Raw genomic sequence first — 23,171 nt, 5'->3', positions numbered from 1 at the left:
AGAAACTGAAAATAGGGTCTTATAATTGGAAGAGTTGGGCAATCTTAATAACAGGCAGTGCTACCAGCCCTGCCTAGAATAGAATAGATAATTGAGTAATATGTGCAAGAGAGAAGGAAAACAAGCAGCAAGGCAGTATGTGCAGTGGGTCACTGGGAGAAGGGAGCAGGCATAGGAAGAGAGGAAGACCAAGTTATGCTGGAAGGCACTAAAGGAGTTAACTTCAGAAGCGTCACTACACCTGGAAGTAAAGCTGATTCTGCTGTGTCACTTTTGGATTATCAATAAATAAATCTTTGCTGACACCACACTTGCTTCTGTGTGCTCCTTGCTGCTAAATGCACTCACACCACAACACAGATGGAAGAGGAAGATAACTGGAGAAGGGGACCATGTAGAGCTAACTGAGACAATGTGACTCTTATTTCCCTCCTGCAAGGGAAAGAACACATCTCCTTAAACACAGTAAAAACACGAGTAATTGTTGTAGGTGCCACAGGGAGATAGTGTAATTGCAAGTAGGATTATAATTGGAAGGGGACGTGGCCCATAACATGAGTCTTTTTTTACGATATGGTCACTTTACTGCAAAGTTAGATAATCCTTTCTATGGCTAGAATTTAAACTTACCCTAAAACTAAAAGTTAAAAAATATGACAGAATACTGTAGATGTAATTGTTAAGTAAGTCCAACTAAAACAGTTGCAGAAATATACCATGCAGAAATAAATTTATTAATTTTGAGGCAAAAGTTCAATCTGAAAATATTTAAACAATGTGAATTCATCTCCTATTTTCTCCCAAGAATTATTTCAAATGACACTATAAAGAACAAGCTTTTAACCACTGACAATTTCTCTCATTCACTTAAAAAACTGAAACCAATAAGATGTCATTAGAGATGTGTATTTAACCACACATCCTGTCAAGTATAGAAATTGCAATGAATAAACTTACATAGCTCCATTTGTGTAGACTGTGTCACTTCCCTCCACATACTGCACCTGTGCTGGGTAGACATGCTGTACCTGCTGCACGGTCTGTACCTGCTGTACCTGTAAAAACAAAACAAAAACAAAAAACCACCAGGCACTTTATGGGACATGGTATTTTGCAAAAAGAATGTCCAGTGCTAAATGGTTCTAATGGTTACTAAGCAATATGAAATAGTTGGGGCACATGTCTGTTCTAACAGTTATTAAACAATAGAGAATGTGACAGCTGTGGGACAGGACTACAATTATCACATTACGGTATTGACATCTCAGAGCCACACTCTTGGGGGTGCATGTACTCTCAGTGCCAAAGTCAGAACCACCTGGAAAACAGTGGACCACATATTTGCTCCTTCACAACAGCAGCCTCCTGGAACTCAATCCAGTTCCTTTCTATTTAAATCATAATCTACTCTCAAGAGAACTAGGGAAAGTGGATGACAAGTGTGGATCGATGCTGTTCATCTATTCTAAGAATTACATTTCCTAGGTAAGTAAGTTTCCTTTGGCCTTGTCTACCCTAGATTTTTGCTCCAATGCAGCTATACTGATGTAGCTGGGCTGGTATAAATCCCTAGTATAGATGTGATGCACTGGTGTAAAAACTGGCTTGCATTAGTGTGATATACCTGAGTTGCTAATTGGGGTATGCTGCATCCGTGTGCATCACTTTTTACATGAATGCTGTGAAACTAGTGTAACTATATCAAAACCCCCAGTACAGATAAAGCCTTTCTCTGAGTATTGAAAGCAGAGTTTCCCCACTTAAACCCACCTTTGCACTCCATTGCCCCAGGTGTCACCTACTTCAGTAGGCTCAGAACACAATTCCACCCTATATCTGGAACCCACGTCAAAAAAGTAAATGTTGCATAAATTTATGAATTGAACTTCAGGTAGCAACCTTTCCTATCTCAGTGACAGAAATATTTCTTAGACATGCTGTTGTCAGGCAGCCTTGGACCTGGTAGAATATGCCTTAAGGCCTCCCAACACTCCAATCCCCCTCTAGCATGGTTCTCATTTCATTCTGTGGCTCATCAGGAAGGACTCTTTCAGAACTTCTCAGTTAGAACATCCCTATCATCCTGACTACCTCTGCAAAATTCTGACTATAACAGATTTTTTCTACTCTCTCTTTTCTGGTACTGACTCATTCATTTAGAAAAGAGATTTTGTGACAGATTTATAGGAACTCTTCTCCATATTCACTATAAAGCCTAGATTCTGAAAGCAATCCCAAACTTTAATATTGCTGCTAAAGTTTGATAGAAAAAATGGAGGTTTTTGACATGACCTTTTTTGAAGGTTAGATTAATTAGTGCTTACCGCCAGAAGTTTTGTGAAATATTTCCTTTGTGAACCATTTGTACAAAGACAGTACTGCTCTTGCACAGCCTGTTCTTTAGGAAAGAGTACCTGACCTGTTATTTTTCAAAAAAATTTAATCAAGTGGTAAAGGTGATTTCTTAACATATGACAAGACAAGGCTGAATACGTTTACTCTCCAACTAATCATTGGCCTTATAAAAGGGAGACTCAGTAAAGAAGTGAAATGAGAAAATCCAAGAAATCCAAGAAAAATTGTCTTATTACTTGACTTCAAAGCAGATTTTGTACATGAAAAGAGGTAATACAAATTATTGCATCACACAAAAATCTCTGTTCAAGAGTATTCAAACCTAGTGATGTTTTCATCCTCCTTGAATTCCTGTGCCCTCTATCTTATTCTAAATTGTTAACCCAAATCATAATTGCTCTACAAGCATTGGTGGAATCTGATCATTGAAGTCTATGAGAGTAATTTCAACAAGCTTTGAGTCAGTCCTGAAAGCACACTTTTCAACCTTCAAACGTGCCAATATGTTTCATAAGCCATCAAAATTTGCAATTTGCAATTTGTTTCACACGATAAGTGACAGAAGAATATAATAGTTTTCAAAAATAAAGTCTGTTTTTAAGGATTTTTTTCCTCCCTGTGTGAATCATATAAACAAGTTCTGTAATCTGAGATTTAAGAAGAAAGACAAGTTCCATAGTTTCATCCATATTTTAAATAAAAAAAATTGTAGCAGGATAGTCAGGACTTTTAAAAAAATTATACATTTTTACACTCCTACAGCTTGTTTATTAATTCAGTATGCTGAAGCATAAAAATCCTTGCAGCAGTATGAATAAAAAGCAACAGATAATGCTCCACCTCCTTTGCCACCTTGCCAGAGAGCATGTTTCAGAATAAAGGTGGGAGGATGTATGTTGACTTATTTAAAAAAAAAATAATGAAACCCTGTTAGGAGTTAAAAATGTTGTAACTAGAAGGTTCCATGGCAGCTGGAAATGACAGTTGAGTGACATCCAGAGTCTGAAAATCAGTTTTTCCAGAGTTGTTAGCTCTCAATGAAGCCTTCAGAAAATAAAAGGTTCCTTGCTGGGTCAATATTAGCGACTTGATACCACTATAGAAAAACAACCACACACACAGCCAATATTAGAGACTTAATACTACTATAGAAAAACACTCCCACCCACCCTGGTAGAACTGCATATATTGTGTATAATTATTTGAGGAGAAAATGTAAAAGATCAGGTAACTCCCAAACAGCTTTTATTTTTGAAGTTTAAGAAAAACTTCATTCAAAACTGAATTTAGAGCTGGATCCAATACATTTTTAGGGAAAAACCATGACTTCCTATAACCAAGACACTTAAATGGTCTCTTTATGGTGATAAGTGAGAAATAATATAGCTAAAAAGCCTTTGTGATGGCCTTTGTTTTGGAAAATTTTGTCTTGAAGAAAACCACTTTAAAGAAGTGTTAAGCCTTGTTAAATAATCAAGCTATATCCTATTTTAAATTATATATTTATAAGGAAGCATATGACTTTTTCAGTTAGAAAAAGTTCATTCACTACCGAAGCCAAATCTATGTTAAACCTCTTGAGAATGTAAAAAGCAACAATGAGGCCTGTGGCACCTTAAAGACTAACAGATGTATTGGAGCATAAGCTTTCGTGGGTGAATACCCACTTCGTCAGACGCATGTAATGGAAATTTCCAGAGGCAGGTATAAATATACAGGCAAGACTCAGTCTGGAGATAACGAGGTTAGTTCAATCAGGGAGGGTGAGGCCCTCTTCTAGCAGCTGAGGTGTGAACACCAAGGGAGGAGAAACTGCTTTTGTAGTTGGCTAGCCATTCACAGTCTTTGTTTAATCCTGATCTGATGGTGTCAAATTTGCAAATAAACTGAAGCTCAGCAGTTTCTCTGGTTCTGAAGTTTTTTTGCTGTAAGATGGCTACCTTTACATCTGCTATTGTGTGGCCAGGGAGGTTGAAGTGTTCTCCTACAGGTTTTTGTATATTGCCATTCCTAATATGTGACTTGTGTCCATTTATCCTTTTACATAGGGACTGTCCAGTTTGGCCGACGTACATAGCAGAGGGGCATTGCTGGCACATGATGGCTTATATAGCACTGGTGGACGTGCAGGTGAATGAACCGGTGATGTTGTAGCTGATCTGGTTAGATCCTGTGATGGTGTCACTGGTGTAGATATGTGGGCAGAGTTGGCATCGAGGTTTGTTGCATGGATTGGTTCCTGAGTTAGAGTTGTTATGGTGCGGTGTGCGGTTGCTGGTGAGAATATGCTTAAGGTTGGCGGGTGATCTGTGGGCGAGGACTGGCCTGCCTCCCAAGGTCTGTGAAAGGGAGGGATCATTGTCCAGGATGGGTTGTAGATCACTGATGATGCGCTGGAGGGGTTTTAGCTGAGGACTGTAGGTGATGGCCAGTGGAGTTCTGTTGGTTTCTTTCTTGGGCTTGTCTTGTAGCAGGAGGCTTCTGGGTACACATCTGGCTCTATTGATTTGTTTCCTTATTTCCTCGTGCGGGTATCATAGTTTTGAGAATGCTTGGTGAAGATCTTGTAGGTGTTGGTCTCTGCCTGAGGGTTTGGAGCAAATGCGGTTGTACCTGCCTCTGGAAATTTCCATTACATGCGTCTGATGAAGTGGGTATTCATGCTCCAATACATCTGTTAGTCTTTAAGGTGCCACAGGACTCACCTGTTGCTTTTTACAGATCCAGACTAACATGGTTACCCCTCTGATACTCTTGAGAATGGGCACATCTTCTTAAGGTTCATTTTCACTGCACGCTTCTTTCGGCTGTGTGTAGAATGCATGCCTATCTAGCCCCCTAGTGTGGGTATAAACAGCAGTGTAGCCACTGAGACGTTGCTTAGATGGGTGGAGTAAAGAAACTCCTGAAGGGTGCGGGTATATATGCAAGTACATATTCTATATACTCGTTACTTGCCCAAGCCTGTCTACACAGCTATATTTTGCAGTGTAGTGTCCTGCTGCTGGAGCCTTGCCCCTCCACAGGAAAAGACTCTCCCAACAGGGAAAGGCTCTGGCAGCTCCCTGCAGTTGGAGCCTTCTCCCTCTAAACAACCTCCTCTCCTCCCCCAATCAGAGGCTTTCCTCACCGTGGTGAAAGGTTCCAACAGTAGGGAGCTACTGAAGCTTTTCGCCACTGTCAGAGCCTTTCACCAACACATGTAGTTACAGGACTTGGCTACACTTGAGAGTTACAGTGCTGGTGGTGGCTTTACAGCGCTGTAACTTACTCCTCCGTCCACACTGGCAAGGCACATACAGCACTGTATCTCCCTGGCTACAGCGCTGGTTGTACTCCACTTCGACGAGAGGAATAAAGAGAACAGCGCTGCTCTTGCAGCGCTGGGGTGCCAGTGTAAACAGTGATTAATCTTACTACACTGTAACTGACCTCCAGAACCTTCCCATAATGCTTTTAAGTAAAGATAACACAATTTGTTTTGTTGTGATGCCTCTCTTTGTTTTGTTGTGAACTCGGGGCTCCCGGAGCTGCTTATCTAAAAAACAAACACAGCTACTGTTTGCTCGAGCAGAGGCAGGCAGGGGGATGAATGTTCACAGCTAGTGTTTGCTTGAGGAGAGAAGCAGCGGGGTGGGGGTGGCGGGGGTCCGTTTTGGAGCAGCTGCTTATCTGGTCTGTGAGGAAAAAAACAAAAGGCTATTTGCATTTAGTGAATGAGAGAGGGGTGGGGAAAGGGGTCGGAACTTGCAAGGCAGGGAGCTGACACAGTGTCAGCTCCAAAAATCCACTCTCTCTCTTCCCCGCACGCTTCCTGTCACACTCCACCTCACCCCCCTCTTTTGAAAAGCACGTTGCAGCCATTTGAACGCTGGGATAGCTGCCCATAATGCACCACTCCCAACACCGCAGCAAATGTTGCAAATTGGCCACACTGCAGCGCTGGTAGCTGTCAGTGTGGCCACATTGCAGCGCTTTCCCTACACATCTGTACAAAGACAGCTTTAATTCCCAGCGCTGTACAGCTGCAAGTGTAGCCAAACCCACAATGTGGACACAGCAGGATTTTCATTGTGGCCTGTAGCTACGTATATCCTACATGCTGCCACCAGTGAGATGTAGTGCAGACATAGCCTTAGATTGAGTAGGACACATCTCTCTATTTACAGATGGGAGGTGAAGGAGATCAGATATAGGGGCCCAATTCATTGAGGAGAATTTGGCCTGAGGAAAAACTCATCACCATTTTAAGCGTTAGACTGTAGCACTATGGAAATTTTTTTCTTTCCTTTCCTCTTCTGTTTTAGATGTCATTTTTGCCTGACAATTTTTATTTAAATGATTAACAAAAAATTAACAGTGTGGTCTGTTTGCTTGTGAGGTAGAACAGAGACTGGGGGGCTCAGAGAGAGTGTCCACCAGAGGCCCTTTAAATCTCAAACTGTCTGATTGGTCTTCCTGCCTGTGTGACAGTTAGGGTGATCAGACATCCCGAAAAAATCAGGACTGTCCCGATTTTGAGGAGTTTGTCCCACATCCCGACCAGAGTACGGTTGGGACGCCATTTGTCCCAATATTTTGTTTCCTGGTCTTCGGCGGCGAGTCCCTTTAGTCGCGGATGGTCTTTGGTGGCGGGTGCTTCTGTCTTTGGTGGCAAGGTTTATTACCCCCTGCCGAAATACTGCCGAAGACCGTCCGCGACTGAAGGGATCTCTGCTGAATTGCTCTTGAACTCCCGGATGGGTGAGTGTAAAAAAAAAAAAAAAAAAAAAAAAAAGCGCCCCCCTGTGGCGGTCCCAATATTTTCCCCTTAACATCTGGTCACCCTAGTGACAGTGTAAGAGCAGCCTGCTATTGAGGCGTAAGTTACACAAGATACTGAAACATTTATGACATTCTGATAGTGTTCAAGCTCTAAAACTGGTATTATTACGGATAGGGGAAGCATAGTCAGGTGAGCTGTTGGAACTGCTATGCCAGAAGACAGGAAATAAACTGACTGGCACAGGAAGCAAATGAGGTTAACAAGGTTCTAACAGTAGATTTCTTTGACTCTTCTTGTCAAAGAAGGTTGTTTCCAGCCTGGAGTAACTGGAAGAAGAGAAGGAGTAAGCAATCAGTGTTCCCCCAATGGAATGAGAGGCAGAATGAATGCTTATTTTGATGTAGCTTTTTAGTGATTATTTTTATTATTATTTGCAGAAGAAAACAATACCAAAACAAATTACATGCTTGAGTAAAATATGCTGCCCGAGAGGAACAAATGGACCACTAATTTATACAGTATGTGGATGTAAATGTTTGTCAACAAAAAAAAAGTGAATAAAAATATTCAATTCAAAAATAGAAATCGTCTTGAACCATAAAAATGAAATTTTGCACAACAGGGAACTTTGAATTTCAAATGAAATGTATTTGTATTAAAACCACTAAGAAAGAAACATTAGAGAAATAGGATAAAATAAATAGGGTAAAATAAGCTGGGTGACTGGGCAACAAAATGGAAGATGAAATTCAAGGCTGATAAATGCAAAATAATGCACATTGGAAAACATAATCCCAACTATAGATATAAAATGATGGGGTCTAAATTAGCTACTAGCACTCAAGAAAGAGATCTTGGAGTCACTGTGGATAGTGAAAACACTCTGAAAACATCCACTCAATGTGCAGCGGCAGTCAAAAAAGCTAACAATGTTGGGAATCATTAAGAAAGGGATAGATAATAAGACAGAAAATATCATATTGCCTCTATATAAATCCATGGTACACCCACATCTTGAATATTGAGTGCAGGTATGGTCGCCCCATCTCAAAAAAGATATATTGGAATTTGAAAAGGTTCAGAAAAGGGGGGGAAAATTATTAGGGGTATGGAACAGCTGCCGTATGAGGAGAAATTAATAAAACTGGGACTTTTCAGCCTGGAAAAGAGACAACTAAGGGAGGATATGATTGAGATCTATAAAATCATGACTGGTGTGGAGAAGTAAATAAGGAAGTGTTATTTACTCCTCCTCTTAACTCAAGAACTAGGGGTCACCTAATGAAATTAATAGGCAGCAGGTTTAAAACAAACACAAGGAAGTATTTTTTCACACAACGTGGAACTCTTTGCCAGAGACTGTTGTGAAGACCAAGACTATAACAGTGTTAAAAAAAGAACTAGATAAGTTAATGGAGGATAGATTCATCAATGGCTATTAGCTGGGATGGTGTCCATAGCCTCTGTTTGCCAGAAGCTGGGAATGGGCGACAGGGGATGGATCACTTCATGATTACCTGTTCTATTCATTCCCTCTGGGGCACCTGGCATTGGCCACTGTTGGAAGACAGGATACTGGGCTAGATGGACCTTTGTTCTGACCCAGTAAGGCCACTCTTATGTTCTTATTTATAAACAGTTTAAAAAATATCAACTGCCATGCCTATAAATAATGCTGGATATACATTTTTTTCCTTCTCAGATTTCAGAATCATTCTTAGTATCTTCATTAGAATCATAGAATAGGGACCTCAGGAGGTCATTTAGTCCAACCCCCTGCTCAAAGCAGGACCAATCCCCAGACAGATTTTTACCCCAGTTCCCTAAATGGTGCCCTCAAAGATTAAACTCACAACCCTGGGTTTAGCAGGCCAATGCTCAAACCACTGAGATATCTCTTCCCCCGCCTGCCCTGCCCTGCCCTGCCCTGCCCCTTAGTCTGGATTGCTTTTGGTAGGCATCACAGAAACAACACACTGCAATATTCTTAGTCCATATTCATTCATGTAAATGACTGATATCAGTTCATGATTACGTTTTGCACATGGTTTTATACTAGGTCCCAATTTTGATTAATAGAAGTGTGCATCTCTGTCTCAATGATACAGCCTCATGATCCTTTCTGCATGCTATGGCTGTGCTCTGAGATGAATATGAAGATTTGTTCAAATGTTGGTGGATGGATGTTTCTCTCTAGATAGATTACATGATCTATTTTAACTCAGCTCCTCTAATTGCTTGTGTAATATGAGGCATGAAGTAGGGGCTAGTGCCAATCCCTTCTATATTTGCTCCCTTATACTTAACAGTGCAAAATTAAATTGGGGAGGGATATGAGTGGAAAATGGACATGTTTGAGGAAATATGGAATTAAGCAAATTCCTTAGCATACTTCTGTAGCACTTAGCTACATCCTCTCTTTTTTAGCCTTATTTCCACTATTAGGCAAGAATAATTTGGCAGCCCACTGCATCACACACTGTTGCCAGATTGGGTCCAATGTGCTCCCTGTTCTACTCATCATTTTATCTTGCACTTATATATGCACAAAACTTCACATCTCTACTGTGCAAGACCAAGCTCTTTCTCTCTCTCTAAACAGACATTTAATGACTTTTATTCCCTGTGTGATCAACTGCATAATTCAATTTTGTGAATCTTTTCAAAGGAGAACAAAATAAATTAGTTTTTTCGTGCCGTCTTATTAACCTTCATTTGTAGTGTTTATGTTTACTAGTTCTAAAGGCATCTCTCTGGAGCCCTCATTACTACTGAGAGGTGTCCTTCAAAGACCACATTATACTTTATTTCATCCTTCTCTATAGTACTACTGTTGTTCAAATAAAAAGTCTCCATTACATATTAGAAAACAGATACTAAAAGTTAAAATGTATAGCAATCTTAATACTAGGAAAGGGTTATATACAAACAGGAAAAAAACAGAAAAAGAAGATAGGATACAGACCTGAAAAAACCCCCATAAATTCCTAAGAAAACCCAACATTTACAGGTATGTTAACACACAAACAGGTAATAATTGGAGATATACCAATCTCCTAGAACTGGATGGGACCTTGAAAGGTCATTGAGTCCAGCCCCCAGCCTTCACTAGCAGGACCAATTTTTGCCCCAGATCCCTAAGTAGCCTCCTCAAGGATTGAACTCACAACCCTGGGTTTAGCAGGCCAATGCTCAAACCACTGAGCTATCCCTCCCCCCACTAAGTGTGTAAGTTAAGGCTGTCCTATCTTCAAAGAAACTACCAAACTCAGAGAATTGATAGGTAAGATCCCATGGGAAGTACATTTAAGGGAAAAAAGTTCAGGACAGTTGGCAGCTTTTTAGAGAGACATCATTAAAGGCACAAGAGCAAACTATACCAATGCATAGAAAAGATAGGAAGCATGGTAAGAGACCATCCTGGCTTACTCAGGCGATCTTCAATGACCTGAAACTCAAAATAGAGTCATACAAAAAGTGGAAACTAGGTCAAATTAAGAAGGATGAATATAAATGAACAACACAAGCAGGTAGGGGCAAAATTAGAAAGGCCAAGGCACACAAGATTAAGCTAGCTAGAGACATGAAGGGTAACAAGAAAACATTTTAAAAATACTTTAGAAGCAAAAGGAAGTCCAAAGACAGGATACGACCACTACTCAATGAGGGAAAGAAAATAACAGAAAACAGAAACAGGGTCTCAGGACATTCTCATAAGCAAACTAGGGTCATGTGGTCTAGATGAAATTACTATAAGATGGGTGCACAACCGGTTGAAAGACCGCACTCAAAGAGTAGTTAGCAATGGTTTGTTGTCAAATTGGGAGGGCATATCTAGTGGGACCACACAGGGTTTAGTCCTGGGTCCAGTACTATTCAATATTTTCATTAATAACTGCAATAATGGAGAGTATGCTTATAAAATTTGCAGATGACACCAAACTGGGAGGGCTGCAAGCACTTTGGAAGATAGGTTTAAAATTCAAAATGAGCTTGACAAATTAGAGAATTCGTCTGAATTGAACAAGATGGAATTCAATAAAGTAAAATGTGAAGTACTTCACTTAAGAAGGAAAAATCAAATGCACAACTACAAAATGGAAATAACTGTCTAGGTGCTAGTACTGCTGAAAAGGATCTGGCTCTTGAAGTGGATGACAAACTGAATATGCATCGTCAATGTGATGCAGTTGCAAAAAAGGCTAATACAATTCTGGGGTGTATTAACAGGAGTATTGTATGTAAGACACAGGAAGTAATTGTCCCACTCTACTCAGCATTGGTGAGGCCCTGCTGGAGTACTACGTCCAATTCTGGGCACCACAATTTAGGAAAGATGTGGACAAATTGGAAAGAGTCCAGAGGAGAGCAACAAAAATGTTAAAAGGTTTAGAAAACCTGAAATATGGGGAAAGGTTAAAATAACTGGGCATGTTTAGTCTTGAGAAAAGAAGATTGAGGGGGGACCTGATATCAACCTTTAAATATGTTAAGGGTTGTTATAAAGAGGACAGTGATCAGTTGGTCTCCATGTCCACTGAAGGTAGGACAAGAAGTAATGGGCTTAATCTGCAGCAAGGGAGATTTAGGTTAGATATTAGGAAAATCTAACTATAAGGGTTAAACTCTATAATAGGCTTCCAAGGGAGGTCGTAGAGTCCCCATCATTGGAAGCTTTAAAAACAATTTGTACAAACATCAGTCAGGGATGGTCTAGCTTTACTTGGTCCTGCCACAGTGCAGGTGGCTGGACTTGATGACTTCTCAAGGTCCCTTCCAGCCCAACGTTTATTTGATTCTATGAAAAAGCAGCCATGGCCAAAGTGTTAAATGCTTTTTTTGTTTCAGCTTTCACCAAAAAGGTTAGCAGTGATCAGATGACTAACATAGTGAACATCAGTATAAATGGGGTAAGATCTGAGGCTAAAATAGGGAAAGAACAAGTTGAGAATTACTTAGACAAATTAAATGTCTTCAAGACAGCGGGGCTTGATGAAATACATCCTAGAATACTTAAGGAACTGGCTGAAAAGATGTCTGAGTGATTAGCAATTATCTCAGAGAACTGGAGGATGGGAGAGATCCCAGAGGACTGGAAAAGGGCAAATATAGTACCTATCTACAAAAAAGGGAATAAGCACAACCCAGGAAATTATAGACCAGTCAGCTGAACTTTGATACCCAGAAAGATAATGAATCAAATAAAAACATTGATTTGTAAGAAAGATAAGGTGATAAGTAATAATCAACATGGATTTTTCAAGAACAAAGCATGTCAAACCAACCTAATATCCTTTGACAGGGTAAGAAGTCTTGTGAATAAGGGAGAAGCAATAGCTGTGATATATCTGAATGTTAGAAAGGCTTTTGACACAGTCAAAAACTGTTGTAAACTCCTCAAATGTAGTTAAAGGTCTAGATAGGGCCAACTCGTATCCAAATTTCACAAAAAACTATTTCATTTGTAAATATTAAAAACACAGGATTTTTATATTATTACATATCTCTTGGTACATGTACTGGGATATACTGGCCCTTTAAGAATAGATAGGGCCAGACGACTCCATTTCCAGGAAGCTGAAACAAAGACCCAGGAAACGGCTTTGAAGAGAGGAAGCAGTCCTGGGGAATTAGTAGATGGATTGGGTGGCAGAGGACAGGACACCATACATTTAGGAGACTAGGACCAGGAGCACTGTACTGTAGGGTGAGGAAAGGCTCTCTTCTCTTCCAGCCAATTTAGAAGCGCTCTCTAGAGGAGGGCAGCATATAGATAGCCTTCTCACTCAGAATAAGGGAGAAGATAGTAGAAGGAAGCAAGAGCCTGAACTCCAGAAAGAAACGGCTATGAGTGGTAACCCTGTGAAGAACAGATGCTGGCAGCAGAAGAGCTCTGTATGGGTGGCATAAGAGCCAGAAATAGCTGTGAACTCTTGGGTTGCACTGCTGAACTTTATTTTTGAGACATTAAGTACTATGTGGAACTGTTTGTGGTAATTAAACCAGCCACAAGTGGTGAATGGTTCTACACATAAGAAGGGCTGTGTAAAGCTCATAAAGGGCCCAGGAGTGAGAAAGCTGAGGGAGGGCACTCTAGGGGGAGCTCTGGCCAGGAGATGGCACTCAGTAAGTGGAAGCCCTGTTACACTGTGATTTCAAATTAGGAACAGCTCTCCCAATTAATTAATCTCAGTTCTTACCCACAACAAATAGTCACTTTGACAGTTAAAAGAGATAAATTCCTGATTATTAATGAAAGTAGCTAAGGGAAAGAGCCTGACCAACAGGAGTTTAGAAAATTTATTCAAAGCTGTTAAGGTAATCTGGATGAATAGGTGATTTTCTTTATTATTATTTCTGGTGACCTAAATTTCATCTTAAACCAACAATTACTATGAATAGCTATGAACATCTGGGGTTCCAGTCTTGTTCAAGTTTTACCTAGTTTTTGGACTGTCTATTACAGGGGTTCTCAAACTAGGAGTCAGGACCCCTCAGGAGGACGTGAGGTTATTACATGAGGGGTCATGAGCTGTCAGCCTCCACTCCAAACCCCACTTTGCAGCCAGCATTTATAATGGTGTTAAATATATTTAAAAGTGTTTTTAATTTATGAGGGGGTCGCACTCAGAGGCTTGCTATGTGAAAGGGGTCACCAGTACAAAAGTTTGAGAATCACTGGTCTATTGTTAACCCAGTTGATCACATCTTTTAATTGTGACGCATGATAATAAGACAAATTAGGGAAAGCTAGTCCACCCCACTTTGTAGGCTTATATAGAACTTTAGAACTCACCCTTTGTTTTATGTATTACGTGAACTTTAAACAGCCATCCGGCCATGTTTTTAATGTCATGATAAAGACCCAGTTGCAGAATCTTATCACTGATGAAGATGTACAACTCAGAAAACATGCAGACTGACTTTTAGAGCCCAGGCTGAACTTGCAGGGCTGGCAGTTAGGGGGAAAAAGTGTGTGAAAATGGCAGAAATTTAATATGAAGTTATTGACGGACAAACGTGGAACTCCCACAATGCCATTTTTACAGGTTACTTTTCAGAGAAGAACTGCTCTTCAAGTGCTTTTCGTAGTGAATTGAAATGTTATCTGATTTCAACAACTTTAACTCTTCTGGGAAAATATATTCACAATAACTTTAGGGCAATGAACTTTGTCTTCTTGTCCATCACTAGCCCATTGTTGACACTATATAAAATAATAACAAAAAAGAATTTTCAGAAATCAAACCAGTGATTTTGGATTTCTTTTATCACTTATTTACTATATTAAAATTTTAGATAAGGCATGTTTATCTAGAATGCAAAGAAATAGCTAAATAATAATGGAATTTCACATTTTAAATTACAATTTTTAAACCTTTGCTTATTCTTGTTTTTTCTTTGCAAAGCAGAAGGTGCTAAATTGGATTGCTAAGAATTCTAGTGGGAATGTCTGAGAAATACATTAGAAAAGGTCTTGTGCATAAATATTTTGCTGGAAGACACATTTTATATTTCAGAGTTTAAATATGGTGTCCTACTAAAAAGAACTGTTACAATAGTTGGGCTGTTTCAGTAAAACTTGAACATTCTTGATGGCACTTGTTTCTAATGCGATAACTTTTAAAGACTGAGTCCAATCAATTCCATGATTTCAGAGAATATTGTAAGCATCAGTGGGAAGAACCCTATTGATTTTGGTGACAATTGAAAAGGAACAATGGAAAAGTCTGATATCCATACTTAGTGCTGCAGGCAGTGCATTCTGACATCAGAGGTAACTCAGACAAGTTATCACTCCCTCTCCCTCTAGTTTATTTGCATACTTAAGTATCATTGGTTGAAATTAGTCAGTAAATTAAACAGCAGGCTGGGGCTGAAGTAGTTTGACAGATTTGGGAGGGCACAGGAATTTCAGACTAGAATAGTGGGGGCTGCTTCAGATCAAGAGCTATATTGGCTGAATAGGAGTGAGGCTGGAGATTTGCATTTTGTCTCCACCCACTCTGTGCCTGGCTCAGACAAGATCATTTATCTTTGCTCAGTCAAAACTGTTTTAGATCATCTAAACAATACCAATGTGGTGCACTGGCAAGGGGAGAGATGACCAAGGCAAGAAGTAGGGTTAAGGTTTAAGGTTAGGGTTACTGGAGGAAGTGAATAATGACAGCACGATGCTGTAAAACTGGTACAGGTATAGTGATAGAAACTGCATTCCTGCCTCTTTCGCCAGCTCAGCCATAAGCACCAAAATAGGTGACTTTCTAGTATCTATGAAAGCTCAGAATTTAGGATCTATTGTCAACTACCCCTTCAGTTAAGGCACAGTGCTACTCCAGCTGAAATATGTCAGAATTTAACCTATGCTTCAGAAACCATCAACTAATACTTTCGAGCTATCCAGATATGACTCTGTCTTTGATCTTCCTTTAAGGAGGATGATAGAGAAGTTGCTGGCTGAACAACACCCTTTGTATCAGGATAGCATGGGATATTTTCAGGGGTGAAAGTAGGCCGGTACTGGTAAGAAGTGGCCGCCGGTACCGGCCCATACGCAGCCGACATTAAAGCGCTACCGTGGCAAAGGACCAGAGGTGAAAGTAAGGCAGTAAGGAGTACTGGTAAAAAAAGGTGCAGTAGTGTACCGATAAATAAGTGGAGCATTCAGTACTGGCTTACTTTCACCTCTTTTGGCTGCATAACAAAAAGTTCAAACTCAAAGCTAATAAAAACTTGGAAAGGGAAAACTCATTGTCACATTTGTTTGTTGTTTCTCTCCCTCTCCTCCAGCCAGGCTGCCCAACGCGGCTAGGATCCGCGTTCCCTCGACCCTCCCACTCAGCAGGAGCTGCACAGGCTCCCCTCTAGCTTGTAGCAGAGGGACTGGCTGAGGGAGAAGCCTCCCCAGGTAGCCTGACCCCCCCAGCCCTGCCCCTTCCACCCGAGACCCCGCCCCTTCTGGGGGCCAGAGCTGGCCCCCGTACCGGTAAGTGCTTAATGTTACTTTCACCCCGGGATATTTTTGACATCATGACTTTTTTTAATTTGGTTCATGTCCTGACATTTTAGATTTAGATATAAAGAAGAAACTATTCTAGGCTCTTGATGATTTGATAACTTTTAAAAATAAAAATGAGAACTGTTCAGAAACTTTTTGACACAGCTTTTTTTGGGGGGTGGGGTGGGGTGGAAAATGCCAATATGTCAGAACTGTAACTTTTAGCAGAAAGTATCTGTTTTGATTAAAGTTTCATTAGTAAGATCAGGATGAGCACAACTAGAGAGAAAACAAGAGACTGAGATCCAACTCAGAATAGCTAATATCCTAATGTTTACAGCACCCACCTAAGATGTGTGAAACCAAAGTTCAAGTCCCTGCACCAAATCAGGCAGAACAAGGGTCTCCCACTTCTAAGGTAAGGGTTCTTACCACTGGGCTATTAGTTCTTTTTCTTATTAGTTCATGAAAAATTTCTGATGGTCTCAGTTTTATTCCAGTGGGGAAAAATTAATTTCAAAACTTTGAATTCTTTCATGAAATAGAATTCTTGTTTTCCAGTCAGTTCTAATTAAAACCCATCCAAAACGATGCTCAGTAACATATCCTAACCCACATACATGGGCATGGGCTGTCTTATTTTATGTTGTACAGTACAATAGTGCCCCCAATCTTTATAAACAAACAGATTAATAACTTAAAAAAATACTCTAACCTCCCCATGAAACTCAGTTGAGCCCAAAATCTGCACATACATATGACATTTGTAGTATGTCCTGAAGGTAAACCAATAAGGACTATTTCGAATCAATTTTGAGGGACCTTCATGGACAAAACTACACAAAAGCAGCTTCCGGGAGAGATCCAGCTTGAACACGTCTGCTAATTATAACTGCAGTTGTATTATCCAGGAAAAAAAAGGAGTCTCAAGTAAGCAGATGCAAAGCAAGTAAGATAATGTTAGCATCTTGTCTGAGTGAAGAATGTCAAATGGTTGTCCACCATGCAGATAATATTTTTGTTGCCATTTTCATGACGTTATTGACCCACCTGTGGATTGCTTTAGGATGAATCTATGTATTTCCTTCAGTTAAGTTTCAATCAGTGTTTATAATAATTAAATATAAGACACAAAGGCCTCCCTCAAGGTTCAGGTTTAATCAGCAGGACATATACACAGTCCATTTGCTTGCCTCCCTTCTTTCCCCAGTTCCCTGTCAACCTCCCAGTCCTGACTTTTTTGAGAGATGGGGGGGAGGCGTAAGTGTCTAGGGACAATTCTACCCCACAGCAGACTGAAATAAATAAATAAATAAATAAATAAATAAAAGAAGGGTTCCTGGCCTCTTAGCCTGGGTTTCCAGGAAGATATTTATTCCCTCATAGATGAAAAGGTGGTGAGGTGGAAGGAAAGCTGACAGGAAAGGCATTGCTGTTTCCTATCCTGCCTCCTCATTAATGCAGGGTATGGTAGGTGCCTTCCAACTCCCATCTACTATGCTGAATCCTGGGCAGGTTTCCCCCTCCCCCATAATGCATGCAGTTTGGCTGCCGACACCACCTCTCTTGGCTGCCATGACGGAATCCTGTATTTCTACTGGTGACAACGTAAGTTTTGTCTGACTCAGGAGCCCTAAATAGGACATTTAAAAAAGAGTCATGTTTATTTTGGCTCTGTGCAAAGAAAGGATGTATAATATCTGAGAAAATGAGATACTATTTTGCTGTCTGCTCAGTGTAAAGGACACTTTAATACAACTCCAGGAAAAGGGCTGTCAGTTTCACCTTTTTATTTAACTATCTCCCTCTCCTTCAGAGAAACAGTATTTCTCCAGGAAAAAAACAGAATACATTTTGCAAGGACACATCACTACACTATAAAAACAAACACTAAGCAACACAAGCATGAGATGTCATTTAAGAATGATGTAAATACTATAGAAATGTGGGAAGATAATAGTTTGCTAGACAAATGAAATGCTGTAATCAGTTTTAATTTAAAAAACCCTAATCTAAAACAGTATCATTCACTAAAAAGAAGTTATTTATATCACCATAAATGTAAATATACAGAAGTTTCTGCTTACTCAAACATAGCACATGTGATGTATTACTTTATTTTCTAATAAAATTCAAAGATGCATTAGTTTTATTGGAAAATAGCAATTCTCTTTAAAAATCAGCATATCATATACATACTTAATGAACCAAATATAGATTCACTGGTTTATCTTTAGCCTAATTGCCACAAAGTGAATATTCTGTTTAATTTGTATATATCCAGGATGTCTGAAAATTGTTTTCATTTATCAACACAGAAAAAAAATCCTTGTATATTTGAATTTATATCTGAAATAAAATTAAGTGCAGCAAACTCTTAGTAAATAGCATCTAGGATAATTGCATAGGGGACATCATCTCCCTGTGTCTGTGCATGGAGGGATATCTGTGTTCATGGATAAGCTCATGACAGTCCATCTTTAACCTCCATCTTTTTCCTCCTGTAGCCAGTATTGCCAACACCAGGACTTCAAAATTAATAAGAGCACTCTGTGAGCAGGTGTGCTGGTGCAACAGCACCCCGTTTGGTCAGATGGAGTGTTGCATTGAGTTTGCAACCCCAATTTGGTGGGGTGGTCAGTCAGCTCCTCTTGCCTGAGTCTCTATGGCAGTCCCATTCTGGGCTATGAAGGGTGCTAGTTTCAGTCCCGCTGGGGTGTGTGGATTTTCCTCTTATACTTGGCAAAGTCAGCTGGTCCTGGTAGTCAAAGGATCTGGAAACCCCTTTGGTTTTTAAGTCTCTGAGTGGTCTGTAGGGGAACTCAAATTTCTGTAGGCTTCTCCAGCCTGTAGATCTGATTGTGCCTTCTCTCGGTAATGTCTCTGGGCAGCTACTCAGCAGCTTGCTGGCATGAGTTTCCTTCTCCAGCCTGCTTGCTCCTCTGGCAGCCACCCTATCCCTCTGCTTCTCAGCTCTTTTATTCTCCGAGCTGTTGTGAGGTTACCAATCAGTACTGGCTGGTAGTTCCTCCCCTTAACCATTTGTTTGCCAGGCCAGCATGGGGCCTATACACCCCATCTCTCTCTCTCTCACACACACACACGCACACACACACACACACACACACACACACACACTCACAAGAATAGCTTAAAATCATTACATTTCTTTTTGCATGTCTTCTCATTACTTTCATCTTTAGGAAAAAGATGCCAGCTCCTGAAGTGCGTGTGAGGTCAATTTTCAACCTTAACCCCACTCTCTATCGCTCTCTCACACACACAGGCCTCTTGATTCACTGTTCAAAGAGGACTCCACTTACCCTCTCAATTCATAGTATGTGGGACGCATCTGTTCTCTCCCTCCTATCTATACTGGATATGCAGCTGCCCCACTTAGATTCTCGGTCTATGATCCTTCACAGTCTCCTGTTCACATTTACATTCACATTTTGACGACTCCTCCTCCTCTGCTCACACATCCACATCATTCCTAAATTCTGCCACTTCTTTCTTAACAGCTCCAGAATCTGTTCTTTTCTGTTTCCCAACACCGCAAAATCTCTTATTCACATTGTCTTTTCATCCTGTCTGAATTACTGCAACTTCCCAGGCTCTGGCCTCCCAAACACACACATTGCCTTCCTTTAGTCTATACAAAATGCTGCCGCTAAACTCATCTTCCTTGCCAATCAAGTTAATCATGTAACTCCCCTTTTTAAATTCCTCCATTGGCTTCCCATATGATAGCATATCAAATTCCCATATGATAGCTTCTTGCTATCACCTTCAAAGTTCTACATAACTCGGTCCCTCATTGGTTATCCTCCCTTGTCAAAGTTTGTATTGCCTATGTCCCCTGGGCTCTGCCACATCTCCCACCTATGTCTGGTTATTTGTCACATTTCACAGAATCACCTCTGTACCTTCTTTCATGCAACCCCCTATGCATGATATGACCTCCCTGAGCTCATTTGCAAAGTCGTTTTTATGTTGGATGGATTGCAATATGAAAATACACATTCTGGAGATCAAGAGCAGTGTACCAGTCTTTCAGGTGTAGGGTCGGGATGATTATTGCTAAATTCCATTCTGAACTTGCCCCTTTTGATGTAAATGGTCAGTGCCCTGAGATCTAGGATAGGCTAAAGTCCTCTCTTTTTCTTGGGGATAAGGAAATACCTCAAGTAAATACCTTTCCTTTTCTGGTTGTGTGGTTCCTCCACTATTGCACTGGGAGCTAGAAGTGATTGTACTCCCTGTTCGAATCTGCTGTTGTGAAAGGTGCTCCTGAACTGGGGGGTGGGGGAGGAGTGAAGACAAAGGGTGGAATAAGGAGTGATATTGCATTGTATAACCCACTACACAAACTCTTGTATCTTTGGTCTATTATTGTAATCCAGAAGTCGTGGAAGTGAGACAGTCCATCCTCAATGGGAGGAGATAGGTTAGAAATATCTGAAGTAACTGGTAAACTGCTTCCAGGCACTGAGTCAATTTTGTTGCCTGGAAGATGAGGGAGGCAGGGGCAATTATATGTCAGTTAATGATGGGCTTCTTCCAGAGAATTTTTGCAGCTCCCTGAGAAATTGTGTGAACCTGAACTGATGACACACAGGCTGCTTTTGGTACATTTGAAGTGTTTGCATTTTGGGGCTGGTGTGTATACTCAATGAGCATTGCCCTAGAAGATCATGGAATAAATTACAACTCTCAAAGGGCAAGTCCTCAATAGTCATTTGTAATTCTCTAGGGATATCACAGAAGGAGAACCAAGAGTATCTGTGCATTAGTATAGCTGTTGCCATCGATTTAGATGCCGTATCAGCTGCTTACAGCGCAATCTGCAATTATGTTTTCACTACCAGCTGCCCTTTAAGATGGATGGAAACTCCTCTTTAGAGTTTATAAATAAATGTTTGCTTTGTATTACAGTATATGAAATCATACCTGGCTAATACCGCTCAGTAATTAGAAATCCCCAACTGCAGCCTAGAAATGGAATAACATTTTCTGCCAAAAAAGTCTAATCTTTTAGGTTCCTTATGCTTAGAGTAGATCCTAGCTGAGTCTGGCAAGATCTCATTTGCAGTTGTAGCTACAAGAGATCCCAGTACTGAGTAAGTATAAGATTACACAGACCCAGTGGATAGTACCCAGTAATGTCTGTCTGCACATTTCAAAGTGCGACTCAGTGAAGCTGGTATTTGCCACAATATTTTAGCAAAATCTAAAAGAGAGCTAGACATCCTAGTACCAAGTATGCAAGATGTCCAATAATCTATGTGGCCTGTCCTGAACTTCATCCACGGGGATCCTGAGTGTCAAGGTTACTGTCCTCATTAACTCCTGAAAAACCTTGTAATCATCAGGAGTAGATGTTGAAATTTCTGGAACCATTGCTTCATCTTGGGATGAAAACATTGCGCAGAGATGGACAGTTCTGTCTCCTGCAAGTCTCGTCTAGAGGAGAAACCTCCTGAGATGGTTCTGGCTGTTGTGGGGGATATAACTCCATTTTCAGTTGTTCAGGAAACAGAGATCTGAGTCTTGTACAGGTAGTTGAGACAGGTCTTCAATGCTGAGATTATCCCAAGGCATCCAGAAATCCCAGGTATACTAGAATGTATAAGATATTAAAGGCCAAGGAAGTGGATACCAGTTGTCAGGGTGCCTTTATGAGCTCCTTCCATAATAATAATGGGAGCCTCTCTTAGATGCTTTCCAGAAAGCCCAGACAACTAGGATCTTGTAGAAGGCTCTCCACTGTCCCACAAAGCTTATGAGGTAAATGAATACCTCTTCACTGAATGGCAGTGCTGTTCCCACTGGTGTAGTGGGAATTTGCATGGGATATACTTTAGTTAGTACCAGTGCAGTAGACGGTACTAGACCTAGAACTAAAGGTGGTGCCAACAGGAATAGTTTTGTGGAAGCAAGAAGCAGAGAATCTGGTACTGATGAAATGATAAGTTATTCGGTAGCAAGATATGGTCTTGGTGCCAAAACAGTTTAAGATGGAAGCAATACAAAGGGAACAGGCATGAGAGCAGGTGGTGCCACAATATACGATCTTGGCAGCATCAAAATACACAAGTCATCAGTATAATGTTGCCAGTACCAGGGTAGTCAGTGCTGGAGGCTTGGTCATGAGATCCCAAAATGGCCGATATGGTACTGAGTAAAATATGAGATAAGTCCAAGTCCCAGTCAGCCCAAGCAGGACCAGGATGGGTGCTCAAGGGCCCCCTCCCCGCCCCCCCCTTTTTTTTTTTTAAGTTTAGAGGCACTATTTACATCAAAAAGCCTCGAAGTTTTCTGAGGCCTAGATACCACACTTGGAGAGCGTGATCTGTGCCTCTTCTCCTTCCTGTTACCTCTGTCTCCTGATAACTTTCTCAAGGCAGAAGACTTGATGGCTATTTCAATGGTCTAAGAAGATAAAGCTGCAGGAGCCGTCCTGGAAGACCATTCATCCTTTTTAGCTTCCAAAGCTGAAAGGCCAGAGTCCAAATGTGGACATATCGACTGTTCAAAGAAATGCTGTGAGATGAGATTCTCTAGCTCTGAGGTATCCTCAAGAATGCTCTCCAAATGTCACACCAGTCAAGGAGAAACATCCTGTCTGAACTTCATTCAGCAGCATGACTGCTTCTCAAGACAGGTGATGTTTGAATCACATGGATTTATGGTTAGTCATGGTGCACAGACTGCTAGCAAGTACCTCCCATAAAGAAAAAAATGAAAATAAGCTCCCAAGTGGAATTCTAAACAGAAACTATCAAAAAACCTAAACCAAACCTCTTATCGCTAACTAAAAACTACATGAGTAGGGGCATGAATAGAATGTCTTGTGTGTTTGTACTCTAGTGGAGTGGCAGAAAGCAGGGGAGCTGGTGTCAGTACTGATCTCTTTGAGGTGATGGGGCCCTTATGCATGGTTGGTTCAGTGTCATATATTACCATAAGTACCGGATGACGCTGAACACCAAGAGACTTTTCAGAGCAAGGAGCACTAAAAGTCTTTTTAGTCAGTGCAGGAAGCTCAGTACA

The 23,171-nt window shown here is 40.7% G+C and overlaps 1 protein-coding gene across 12 annotated transcripts in view; it reads right to left on the bottom strand.

Moving 5' to 3' along the window:
- RFX3 (regulatory factor X3) overlaps positions 1 to 23,171 on the bottom strand; it is a 238,959-nt gene that overhangs the window by 92,272 nt on the left and 123,516 nt on the right. For all 12 annotated transcript variants that reach the window (XM_045021039.1, XM_045021044.1, XM_045021043.1 and 9 more), the window contains one exon: positions 958 to 1,055. In XM_045021039.1, coding sequence (XP_044876974.1) covers positions 958 to 1,055 — 98 coding nt within the window. The remainder of the gene's footprint in view (positions 1 to 957; positions 1,056 to 23,171) is intronic.

Source organism: Mauremys mutica, chromosome 6 (assembly GCF_020497125.1).
Source record: "Mauremys mutica isolate MM-2020 ecotype Southern chromosome 6, ASM2049712v1, whole genome shotgun sequence".
In the NCBI taxonomy this organism is placed as follows: Eukaryota; Metazoa; Chordata; order Testudines; family Geoemydidae; genus Mauremys; species Mauremys mutica.
This window is presented reverse-complemented; position numbering and strand designations above follow the sequence as displayed.